This window comes from Plecotus auritus (assembly GCF_963455305.1).
Source record: "Plecotus auritus genome assembly, chromosome: 7".
NCBI lineage: Eukaryota > Metazoa > Chordata > Mammalia > Chiroptera > Vespertilionidae > Plecotus > Plecotus auritus.
In genome coordinates this window covers 20,307,075-20,319,075 of record NC_137774.1, presented here as the reverse complement: position 1 = coordinate 20,319,075, position 12,001 = coordinate 20,307,075, and the positions used below count along the sequence as shown (strand labels likewise).

Here is a 12,001-nt window from a genome sequence, read left to right as displayed (position 1 = left end):
CTTGGAAAATGCTACTTTGTGCTCCTTTGGAGAAACAACTCTGCCGCGGTCAAGAGGGGTCACTTTGGCACGTAGGGGCTTCCAGGCCCTGTGCGGAGGTGAAGGAGTGACGCTGGAGGGAGGGGCGTCACCCTGTCTGGATCCTTTGAATGTTCACAGACACAGAGACGTCTCAGAGGCTCACACAAAGGCCAGAGAGAGAGGGCACACTCACAGGTCAAGGTGCCTCTGCCCTCGCCCTGAGAGCCCACAGCCCTGACCCTGACTGAGCTCAGCTGTGGCGTGTATCCAGCAACGTGCTTTGCATGCTTTTGAGCAAATGAAGGTCACAGAGAACCTTGATTTGGGAGAAAGACTCTTCAGCTGCATAAAGCAGAGACCTCTGCAGCTCTGGCTCAGGCATCACACTGCAAAGGAAGGAAATGTTAGGAAGAATTTGTGTCAACAAAGGACTGTGACCACATCAGAGGCTTTGCTGCAGAGTCCCCGTGGAGTGAGCTAAGTTGTGCAGTCGTTTTAAGTGACAGTGCTTTTCAGGAGCACACTGTGTATTCCATCCAGTGAAATCCCACCCAACGTTCCCAGGACCTCAATTCTCAAAGCTTGGCTTTTCTTAAGGCATAAAGAGGTATATTTTTTAAAAGAAAAAGGTTAATAGAATACTGGAGGAAACGTCTTGCTGAGGCCTTTATCAGCCCCTTGCAGCTCCATCGTGCAGGCCACTCGAGGGGTGAGGAAGGGGTTTCCCTCATCACATGGAAGAGCCTCCCACCAGGCCCGTGCCTGGGCAGATCTGGGCTGTTTCTGAACCTGTGCTGATACCATTCATCACTGACCTGTGTGCCCGCCTGGGGACATCCTATTTCTCTCCACCCGGCAGAACTGCCTTCATGTACCTGACTGCCAAAAGCACTGGCTCCTTATTGCCACAATAAATGACGATAATGGGCGAGACATCTGCTGTAGACATTTATTGAATCTCCTGTTGCATCAACACTACATTATATTTCACAAAAGACTGGCCACAGGCAAAACACAATAAACTACCGCGGGTCAGCTTTCAGGGGCTTTTGGCTCCGTAGTCACCCAACATACACTTTGGCAAACAGACTGGTTTACAGACTTTTCTTGCAAATCCAAGGCTCCGTTTCTCTATGCGGCATTTGGGCAGGGGAGATACACAGTTTCCTTTGGTAGTTTGTCTAAGGTGGAGTTTTCTCACATGTAAACATTGACTACACAAGTGTGTGCTCAGTGATGAAAGAATTGATGAAGCCTGGGCCCCCACTGAGTGCACAATCTAAACGGGCCAACACCCTGGTCCAGGCAAGCTGCAGGGGAGGCGAGTGGGGCTGGGTGGAGCCTATTCAGGGGAGGGCGCTGGACCACAGCCACCTGCTGAGAAGTGGCCTCGCCCGCCCACCGGAGGCATCTGAGCAGTAGAGAAGACTACCCCCTTTCTCTAAGGCAGCATGTAGCTGTGAAAAAGGCAACGGTTAAAAAAACACACATGCTCGATTTGGAAATGTTATTAGCGTCTTCATTTAAGTAAACTGTCTGTCTGGAACTGTGTCATGCTCCTCAAAGCCCAGAAAATGAACAAAACAAGGAGAGAGCACTCGCCAAGTCCAAGAAGCACAAGATCGATGCTCTAATCACGTTATTTCTAAACTGAAGCCAAACAGTGACTCAGCTAACAGCACAGCACATGTGTGGGGTTGGGGGATTACTGTGATTCCGACTCAGTCCCCACTTCCTGCAGAGATGGGCCCTGGAAGGTCAGGGCAGATGAGGCTGTCCTCCCGAACCGAAGCAGGCAGCCCCACCTCCCCATTGAAAGGGAAAGGGGGCGGGAGGAGCAGCTTTTCATTTATAAAAAGGTTGTGCCCTCAGCCTCTGGTCAGAGCAATGCCTGCCTGGCTGGTGAGCATGGACAATGGGAGTCGCAGGCTGAGCTGCAAGGTAAGCCACCACCCACAGCAGCCTACGCAGAGGGTCTCTCCCTCCTCTTCAGCTGGCGGGGAAGGTCTGTCTGTGCCCCATCCCCTCTCCCAGCAAAGCCATCCTGCGGCCAAAGAGCTAAAGAAGGGAAGGCTCAAGAGCACAGCTGGGCGAGAGCCCGTCTCCAGAGCTTCCCAGGGGCCAGTCCCGCCCCGCTCCAGGGGAGCCGCACTCTGAACACCCACATAGTTTACAGATAGTATCACTTGCTCCACTGCCAAACACCAGGCTCATTCGGACCACGTGTCCCCCAGGCTAACGAGACTCCTGGCTTGAATTCAGTTACACAAAGCAAGTCTTGGCTTTGCCGGGCCTGTAGGGACTGTTGCTGAGGCCCAGTTTCCCCCACAGCCCTAGGGCTCTGCCCTCACCCACTGCCTCTCCTGGGAGAGCCACTCTCCGACTCCTTCAGGGGTCTGAGCTTCTGCAACCACCCAAACGCCTACTCAAAGCTTCTCCATTTGAGGGGGTGATGGGGACACTAGGGGCAGGGTCTGCGCATGACTAACAGGGCACTAAAGCATCAGTGAGGAGGGGGAAGCAGAGGTGGCCAAGCCCTACAACCCGGAAACCATTGCTCAAAGAGACAGGCTGCCCCCATGGTCCCCACCCACTCCGGTCCCCACCTGCTCTGCCCAGCATCCCGGGAGCCAGGAATCCTGAAGGCAGCCCCCGAGGCTGTGGGAAAGACACCTGTGATAACCAGGACCAGAGGAGGCCCTGCGGCCAGGCCACGCAGCCTGCCCCACACTCGGGCCCTGCCACCCCTGCAGGGCCTGAGCAGCCTGTCATTGGGAGCTGGGGCTGTCGCCCTCCGTCAGTGTCTTGAAGTCCATGGAGAGGGCTTGTTCTTCGGCCTGGGGGGGCCGCTTCCATTCGGCTCGTGTCAAGATGTAGAGCACGACCAGGGCGAAGCCAGCCAGCAGCAGCCCCAGCACGTTGGCCAGGACACCCTCGGGCTCAAACGTGCTGTATTTGGCCCTGCAGGGTCAGAGTGGAAGGGAGAAGCCACCCCGGGGGTCACCATTAGGCCACATGCCATTCACGCCTGAGCCAGAAAGATGCCTCGGTCCAAGCCAGCCCCTCCCTCCCCCACCCGGAGAGAAAGCCACTGGGTGGCTCACTCCCCAGAGAGAGCCGGCTCAGAAGGCAGAGGTCCAGGGGGGCAGGCCACTCACCCGAGTTTAAACAGCAGCGCCTCCTTCAGGCCCAGCAGGGCTGTGCCCACAGACAGGAGGAAGATGGAGGCGCCAAAGAAGATGTGCAGTGGGCGATAGCGGCTCCGCAGAGAAAACGAAGCTCCAGGGAACAGGAAGAAGCTGAAGCCCACCAGCCACTGGAAGGGACGGCGAGGAGGGGACCACGCTGGCCATCGGCTCACCAACCCGAGGACACCAAGCCAGATGGGAACCCCTCACCCACCCACTGGTTCCCTCCACTGTCAGAGTGGTGGGGGGGCATGGGGGGAGCACTGAGCACTCGGGGTAAGGTCCTGGCCTCAGGCCTGGTCTCCTTCGTCATTCCTGCACCCTCGGAGGGCTGGGCCTTGGCCAAACTACGTGTCAGCTGGAAGGGCACCGGGATCTGAGGCCCCTCACCCCTAAAATCCTGGCTTATACCCACCTCAGAATCTGAAGCAGCATCCAGCTGTACTAAAGGACTTTCACCTGAGGGCACACACCCTGGACAATGGGGCACACGCACTATTTTAGCTCCTTCCTCCCCACTCCTCTGCCTGCCCCACCCCTGGCTCGCCCTGCTCCCTGCTCCCCCACAGCTGTGGGGCGGAAAGGACTCACCTGCACAACGTAGAGAACAAAGGCAAGGATGCCACACCAGCTGTGCAAGCTGTACAGGTCAGCATAGCCCTTTTTCCTGTGGTAGTCAAACACTGCCACCAGGCCTGGACGGAGACAGGGGTCACGTGAGGATGGGCCAATGGGGGAAGGGAGAGGGCCAGGTGACCCAGGAGAAACCTGACTAGCTGGGACTTCTGGGCTTCTGTCCCAGCACCCAATGTCCCCACCCCGCCCGGGATGCCTGGGAGGCAGGGAGGCAGGGCTGTGCCCAGGAACTCACCCACCAGGGCGATGATGAAGGCACAGCCGTGCAGCAGCCCGTGCAGGATTTTGGTTGTGCGTTTGGCCTCGTTCCTGAAGACACGGTAAACCAGCAGGGCTACGGGAGTGAGAACGGGAGTCAGCACCCACACCAGCACCGGGCCTTCCTGCCAGAGCAGCCAGGAGACACCCCGAGGGGCTGAGAGTTGATCTGAGTCAAGGGCTTGTCCAGGTTCCCCAGCCGCAGGAAATGGAGGAGAAAACGGGCTCCACCCACATGGTCCCACACCTTCATGTCAGGCATCCTGTGTATTCCAGGCTGAGTGTTAGGTTCATCATGCCCCCAACTTCTGAGCTCCCCTTATGGCTGTGAGGGTCCTCAACTAGTCCGATATTGAAGCCTGATCCACACTCAGCAAGCAGGGTGGGGTCCAGCATTCCTCCCCCGCCCCACGCACACTCACTTTTCCCCCTGCTCCTCCCTGTGAAGCGCACACACCCGTGGGGGCTCCTTATTGAAGCCAGAGATGGAAGAGCTGGGACACGTTGGAAAGGGGGAAAGGAGGAGCCACCACCAATGTCAGGGCTCCTGTTTGGACTCCCGGTGTCCCCTTCTCTGACTGTCTTTTCTAGAATCTTAGATCTAACAGAGAGAGACCTCAGGGGTGATGGGGTCACAGAGCACCTCTCTGGGAGTGGCTCCAGGGAGCTCGCAGGACTCACCGTCTCCCTGCAGGAAGACCAGGCCTATGACCATGCAGAGCGGGTGCACGTTAAACTGCAGGGCGCTCTCCCAGGCAATGCCTCCCCGGTACAGACCCAGCCAGGCGCCGGTCACTGCCACCACGGTGAGGCCCAGCAGCTGGGAGAAAGCCACATAGTAGGGCAGCCCTCCAGGGCGGGGGCTGGCACGGCTCTCCATGCTGAGGCAGCAGCTGTGGGAAAGACAGCAGAGCTCAGGGGACCGCCACAACCTCCAAAGGACACGGCCCAGGCCCCCCAAGGCGCCCCCCTGCTGGCCCCCTCTCGGCCGCCCCACACCCCACACTCTGTGCTAATGCGTGCTCACCAGCCTCTCCCAGCCCCCTCCACACCCAGCCCCCATTTTCTTAGAGCAGCTCAGTGGGAGTGCCGGCTGTCCTAACAGGAAGGAGATAGTAACACACACTGCCTTCAGTAAAATACAAATAAGCAAAGAGAAAACCTACAAAACCTCAGCATTTTCATTTATACCAGGGGTGGGCAAACTTTTTGATTCAAGGGCCACAATGGGTTCTTAAACTGGACCAGAGGGCCGGAACAAAAGCATGGATGGAGTGTTTGTGTGAACTAATATAAATTCAAAGTAAAGGAGCGGAGGGGAGAGCAAGAGAACCGGATAGAACAGCCGGATCTGGCCCTCGGGCCGTAGTTTGCCCAAGGCTGATTTATACCCTTATATCCTTTTCTTCTAGAAATGCATACACATACTTTCATGGAAACAGGATCACACCAGTTTCTAACCTGCTTTTCTTTCTTTAATCCTCACCTAAGGACAAGCTTTTATTGTTTTGAGAGAGAGGGGAAAGGAGGGGGGGAAGAGAGAGAGAGAGAGAGGGAGAGAGAGAGGAAAGGAGTGGGGGAAGAGAGAGAGAGAGAGAGAGACATCGATAGGCTGCCTCCCACACATGGCCAAAAAGGAGATTGAACCCGAAACCTAGGTAGGTGCCCTGACCGGCAATCGACCCACCACCTGTTGGTATACAGGACACGACACTCCACCCGGCCAGAGCTAACCTGCTTTTTTAACTTGATGATGAACTGGGCACAGCTGTTCACCTGTTAAACACTAGCTCTCAGTGTTCTCCTTTGCACACCTGCCTAATGAACTCCTCACTGGGGAAGTGGAGTCCGGGGGGAGGGGAGGGGGACGGGGCGGGCCGGGTTCTTTTTTAGGTCTTAGTACATTGTGTCAAGTCATCTCCCAGAAACACTGCACGGTGGTGGGAACACCTGAGTCAGAAACCCCGCACACGGGAACCTCCGTCTGGATCGCTCGCCTCTGTCCTTACCTGTCACCTCCACACTGGTGACTCCTACAGCTAGAGCCAGTTCTGTCCTCTCCCCCAAATCAAACCCCATCTCTCACCGTCCGCTCACGTCTCTACCTGGACATCCTGACACTCAGCCCATCCGAAGCCACACTCCTCTCCCCACCTCCCAGGGAACCAGAGCGGCCTCGTCGCCCTAGTCCCAGCGCAGACAGCCCACCCAACCCCGGGGTCCTCCCCAGGCCTCTCCCCATCACGTCCCTCCTGGCCATCTTCATTGTCTTCATTGTCACCACCCCAAGCCAGGGCACCGAGCTTCTGCCCCATCTCTCTACCCTCTTCAGTCTGTCTGACTCATCCCCGCCAGTGAAATACCAACTCCGTAACACGATCCTCACTCAGGTTCCACCTGCAGCCCAGTCCACTCAGGGAAGACGGTCACTGTTCCTGGGCTAATGACACAACCTGTGTTATTCCCCACTTCACACTCCTGTGCGCCGGGATCCCTGCTCCCTGCAGCTGCCCCTCTTCCCCACCCCAACCTGAAATGGGCGTGTGCTCATCACTTCATCCCCCTCCTCCCTGTCCCCAAGGCTGGCCTGGCGCTTGCTCACCCTTGTTGGTGTCCTGCTTTCTGTGCTCCTGCGGCCTCTCTGCTAACAACCCTGTGAGCTCCTTGAAGGCAGGGGGTGCGCCTCACTCTTCTGGGTCCTGGGGGTCTAATGCCTTGCCCGGCTCCAACAAGGAAAATGTGCTGAGGAGAAATGCTGTCCTGTCCTTTATTAGATTCACCCCAGAGAGCCCGGGCGGTCAGAATCTGATTAGCTCTGAGTTAGGAAGGACAGCAGGAACCTGCTCTGCCCCCTGGGCCTGCCACTCCCCTCTAATCCAAGGGGGATGAGGAGCCGGAGCAGAGGGGGAGCTCAGGCGGCCTCAGAGCCACTGGGCGGTGAGGCCGGCCAGAGCCAGCGCTTTTCCCACCAACCAGTTTCCTCAGGAGACAGGCCGAGTGGAGGGGAGATGTGTGCTTGGGCGCGGACAGGCGACGTCATCACTAGGGAACCCCACTCTGTCCTCGGCATCTCCCACGTTCTCCCACAGAACCTTTGCAATAACACCCTGACAATAGTATTATCCCCCTTTGATGGATGAAATTGGGGCTCAAAGAGGATAAAAGACGTGCCCCAAATTATCAGCAGCAAGTAGCTGCTCAACTCAACTGTTTGTCGAGCACCTCCTATATGCCGGGCGCACTGCTGGAGGCTGGAACGACTCAGGAGAGGCCCTACCTCCAAGGGGCGCGCCGATAGCTTGCGGAGCAGATACAGACTTTAAAGTGAAAGGGCCGTAAGAATTCAAGCCCCAAGTTAAACTCGGGCTCCAAGAGCACTTCCCACGGTCCACGCGGAAGAGCCCCTCCCTACTGAGAACGCTCACACGGAGCCGCCTCTGGCTCGCCTGGGATTGGTTGTCTGTGGGTGTTGTGACTTTGCCCATTCCGATGCCCAGTCACTAGGGTACAGCTGTCACGCTTTCCAAATGCTGAAGCCAATCCGGATCTGAATGGGTGCTTGCCAAGGAAGGTGCTTGGAAGCAGGGCTCCAAGGCAGTCTCTCCGCGTGTCCTCCTCACCCTGGGACAGCCGTGGGCAAACTACGGCCCTCGGATCCGGCTGTTCTATCTGGTTCTCGTGCTCTCCCCTCCGCTCCTTTACTTTGAATTTATATTAGTTCACGCAAACACTCCATCCATGCTTTTGTTCCGGCCCTCCGGTCCAGTTTAAGAACCCATTGTGGCCCTCGAGTGAAAAAGTTTGCCCACCCCTGCCCTGGGGGAACCACGCTCCTAAGGCAGTTTAACCCACATCACGTGACCACTGGTGCCCCCTGTGCGCTGAAAAACGCAGCAGGGTGGGAACAGAAGGTTAGGAGAGGAGGGATGGCGGGAAGGCTAGTGTCAAGATCTTCGTGTGGAATGCTCCAAAGGCAGCCCTCTGGGTCCACATGGACCCCTGGTGGCTAGGCATCCAGCCAGAGACGAAGAATGCCCTTTGGAATTACGGAGGCCCAATCTGTTTCCCTCGTCCCCTTCCAACGTAAGGGTGATTCTCAGCCCAGGTATGAGGGGGGACGGGAAAACTCACCTCTGGCAGGCCTGTGCCTTGCCGCCTACAGGTGACCTAAGCGTGAAATAAGATCTAAGCATGAAAATCCGGATTTACGGAAAAGACAAAGTAGTGAGTGGTTCTGTGTTTTATAGACGATTAACTGGGGGATGCCTTTGGCAACGGCATTTCCCCATTGCTTATTTGGTTCAACAAAATTGACAACCGATCTTTGTGCAAAGAGGGGCTGCTTCCAATGCGGGGGGTTCAGAGGAGACATCTCAAGGCTGGATGGAATCTGACCTACCCACAAGCATGTTTGCATTTGAAACCATGAAATCATTTGAGATGCTCTCCCTAGTAAGCAAATGCCTTGGGGTCACGCTCCTTCATTTCCCAATGGGGAGAGCAAAGACACTCTTTGTCCTTCCTTCCTAGCTGGGTTGGCCCCCCAGAACTCTGGCAGTTCTTGGGCCTCCCTTGTTCCCAGAGCGAAATGTGGGCAGCAGCTTCAAGGGCCTGGAAGCAGACACTGTCCATCCCAAAGGTTTCCTTTGCCCAGACCAGTCTTGGAGCCAGAGGGGGCCCAGGTGGCCCCTCACATGGCCACTGCCTTTCCTGTCAGAGCACAGGATGTGGTGCCAGATCTCTGGCAGCTCCTCAACAGCCATGCCTCCCTCCATGTCCACCTGCGTCAGACTCCACTTAATGAAATCAACAGGGACAGGAGCCACCCGCAGGGCTCGAACGTGCTGAGCATCACTCTCCCTCCCCATGCCCACTGTCTCATTAAAAGGTCACCAGGCCTAATCTCGTTGCGGGGACCAGACACTGCGCACGTCCTATGCCTGGCCACTGCCCTTCTTATCAACAGCAGGGCTTTAACTGAGTTAGAAGAGACTGTGCTGGGGGTGGGGCTGGATCTTTTTTTGGTGGGTGGGTGGGGGGCGGGGGATAAAGTTCAATTTAAATGAGGCATGTGGCCTGCCGGGCGTGAGTTTGACATGCTAGCCCTAGAGTGTCCTAGAACAGTGGTCGCCAACCGGTGGTCCGCGGGCCACTGGTGGTCCGAAAGGTTGGCGACCACTGTCCTAGAATATGATGAAGGAGAGGCAAAATGAGGGCTGAGCTGCGAGGTAGGGCACTTTCTTACCAGCCCACCTCCCAGGAGCCCCCAGGAAGAAAGCAGAGCTGGAAGTCAGACACTGAGTCCAATTCTCCGTTAGGTACAGGACTCCATTACTTGTAGGGACCCCTCCCCCCCAAAAAAAGTCTTGATTTCTGTTAAAATCTGGAGGAAAAATAAAATTTTAGGGTTGAAGAAAATGTTTTAATTTTTAATCCAATCTGGATTATATTTGTCTTTAAACCAACACAGTCATAAAATATCCTATTTATTTACTATCACTTTTATGGAGGAAGGGGTCCACAAAGGCAAAAGCCCTAGGCCCCTGCGAGTCGCAGTGCAGCCCTGCGCAGACCCGTGGCTTCAAAGCCAGCCCCAGGTCATGACTGTGTGCTCCCAGGCAGCCCACGTCTCCCCTCTGAGCTGCTTCCTCGTCCAAAAGGAGGAGGACACCGAGATCCACTTTACTGGCCTGAAGCAAAGATTAGGTGGCATCGGTCTGTACCCCATCCTCGCACACTGCCTGCCACGCAGTAGGCATTCAGGCAACAGCAATCGAACAAAAGCTAAATCTGGTCTTTGTAGGAAGAGCCACATTTCAAAAACCGTTGACACCCGTGGTTTGGGGCTACAGAGAGCCAAGTGGCGCAGACAGCAAGACCCTCTCTAATAAATCCACACTCCCCGCTGTCCATCATCAGCCATCCACTGAGCAGAGCCCCCCCCCCCCCATCTGGGGTGATTCTTCCACCAACGCCCTCTACTGCTGCCGAACCACCCCAAGCTCTGCCTGCCAAGGGAAGCCGTGGGACAAGGAGGTGGTTGCACTCTGGGTTCAGAAGGCTCCTCCCACACGGGGGTGAGGTGGTCGCAGCCCTTCTCTGTATGGGGCTCATCGTGACATTTACACGTTGCCTGTATTTTCTGCCTCAATCCAGTTTCACAGGAGAAACCAAGGTACCTACAAGAAGGTGGCAAAGCTTTTTTTTTTTTTTTGCTCTGAAAATACAGGAACAGAATCGAGCTTCATTTAATGTCTTTAGAAAATTCCCCAAGACCACCAAGGTAGAATGAATGAGAGGAGAGGGGCAACCACTGGGGGGAGGGGTGTGGCAGGGGTGCCAGCCTCTGACGACCTGCCAGGACTGCAGGGTCCATGTGGCTCTCTGGGGGTGTCCTGGGGGAAAGGGCCCGCAGAGAGGGTGGTGCCCTGCCAGCCCCCAGGTGCCCAAGGCCTCCACAGCTCTGCACCTCCGGTGCCCACAATTCAGGGCCCACCCAAGCCAACCCAAGGAGTCAGGATTTCCCAAATGATTAGCTCCTACTTTCACACCAAAAGCTGAGGATGTTTAGAGGAAGGGATCTGGACACGCCAGCCCTGCGACAGGGGAAAGGACAGAAGCGAGGCGGCCGGCGGGAGGCACGCCATTTGGCAGTCTCCGGTTCAGGTTTCAGAAGACCAGTCGTGGCAAACGGTGGTTGATCCACTTCTGTCTTCTCCCTCCTCCACCCGGGCCAGGGAACATGGCCCAATCTCGGCCATAGGCCTTCCATTCCAACTTCCGCAGACTCGCACGGAGGAAGCCGGGGCCGAAGGCTGGCCGCCCGGGAAGGAGCAGGACACGCTCTTTACCCTCGGGCCTCGCTCCGTAGCCCCGAGCCCAGGAAGCAGGGGAGGCGAGAGACAGGTGTGACGGCAGGGGAGGCCCACAAAGACTCGCTGCGCCCCGGAAGCCTGGCCTGCTGGGCGCGGTCGGGGCGCACCTGGCCCGCCGCTCCCCCGCCCCCCATGCCCTCCCCACACGCACGCACCTGAGCCCCTCCCCGACCCTCGCCGGGCACCGCTCCCCCACACCCGGGCCGCCTACCTGGCCGGGTGCCGGGCCCGAGCTGGTCCCCGCCGCGCCGCCCACCTGTCAGCCTGCTCCCAGCGCCGCGCCCGGGCCGCTTCGCCGGTTCCGCGAGTCGCGCCGCCCTCGGTTCCGCGGCGTCGCCATGGCGACCGGGCGGCGGCGGGTTGGCGGCGTCGGGCGACGCGACGAAGGTCAAGCGAGGGGGGTCGCAGGAGGGGGGAGAGGTCGCGGGGTCCGGAAGTGCCCCCAATGGTCTCCGGATCTCAGGACAGGGTCCTGTCTCATCCGAGCCCCAACCTGGAGTCACGCGTGGCAGGGGCGCAGGGTGCTGGGGGGCGCGCAGGCGGCCCCCGCCACCCGGCCTTTCAGACCCAGCGCAGGTAACCTTCTAATCCGGGGTCTCCCACGTTCGGGGGCTCATGGTGACCTGCGACCCGGTGGATATGGGGGGGCCTTCTCGGCCCAGGCTCCTCGGAAGCTGCGGGCCAAGCTGGAGGGATGGGCGGCGTGGGACGGGCCCGGCCCAGGTGCAGGGGAAGGAGCGCAGCCGGCCTGGGCCTGGTCTCCGCGCTTCCAGATTTCCTCCCTTTCCTCCCTTCACCTTCTGCTTTGCCCTCGCCCCGCCCTAGTCTCAGGTGGCCACTAGGTGTCAGACATAGCCCGGGCCTTGGCCCACGTTGCAGCCACGAAGGAGATGTTATTCTGGAAAGCAGGACCCCCCCCCCCATCCCCGCCTCGCGCGGAGACACACACACACACACACACACACACACACCACCCCACCCCCACCCCCCAGTAACGTTTTTCCCCTTTCCCCAAGCCAGGGG

At 57.7% G+C, this 12,001-nt stretch overlaps 1 protein-coding gene across 3 annotated transcripts; it reads right to left on the bottom strand.

Annotated features, from left to right (window-relative positions):
• Positions 1-956: 956 nt before the first annotated feature.
• On the bottom strand, positions 957-11,801 carry CYB561 (cytochrome b561). 3 transcript variants are annotated; one of them, XM_080677205.1, is made up of 6 exons: positions 11,235-11,801; positions 4,785-4,996; positions 4,081-4,179; positions 3,801-3,904; positions 3,180-3,337; positions 957-2,982 (listed from the first exon to the last, which is right to left on the bottom strand). In XM_080677205.1, the coding sequence occupies exons 2-6, from the start codon at positions 4,981-4,983 to the stop codon at positions 2,790-2,792; spliced, it is 753 nt and encodes a 250-aa protein (XP_080533331.1). In that variant the 5' UTR covers positions 4,984-4,996; positions 11,235-11,801; the 3' UTR covers positions 957-2,789. The 3 variants fall into 3 exon arrangements, with proteins under 3 accessions (XP_080533331.1, XP_080533330.1, XP_080533332.1); XM_080677204.1 differs by having other exon boundaries at positions 11,190-11,788; XM_080677206.1 differs by lacking the exon at positions 11,235-11,801 and adding an exon at positions 6,706-6,838.
• Between the last annotated feature and the right edge of the window lie 200 nt (positions 11,802-12,001).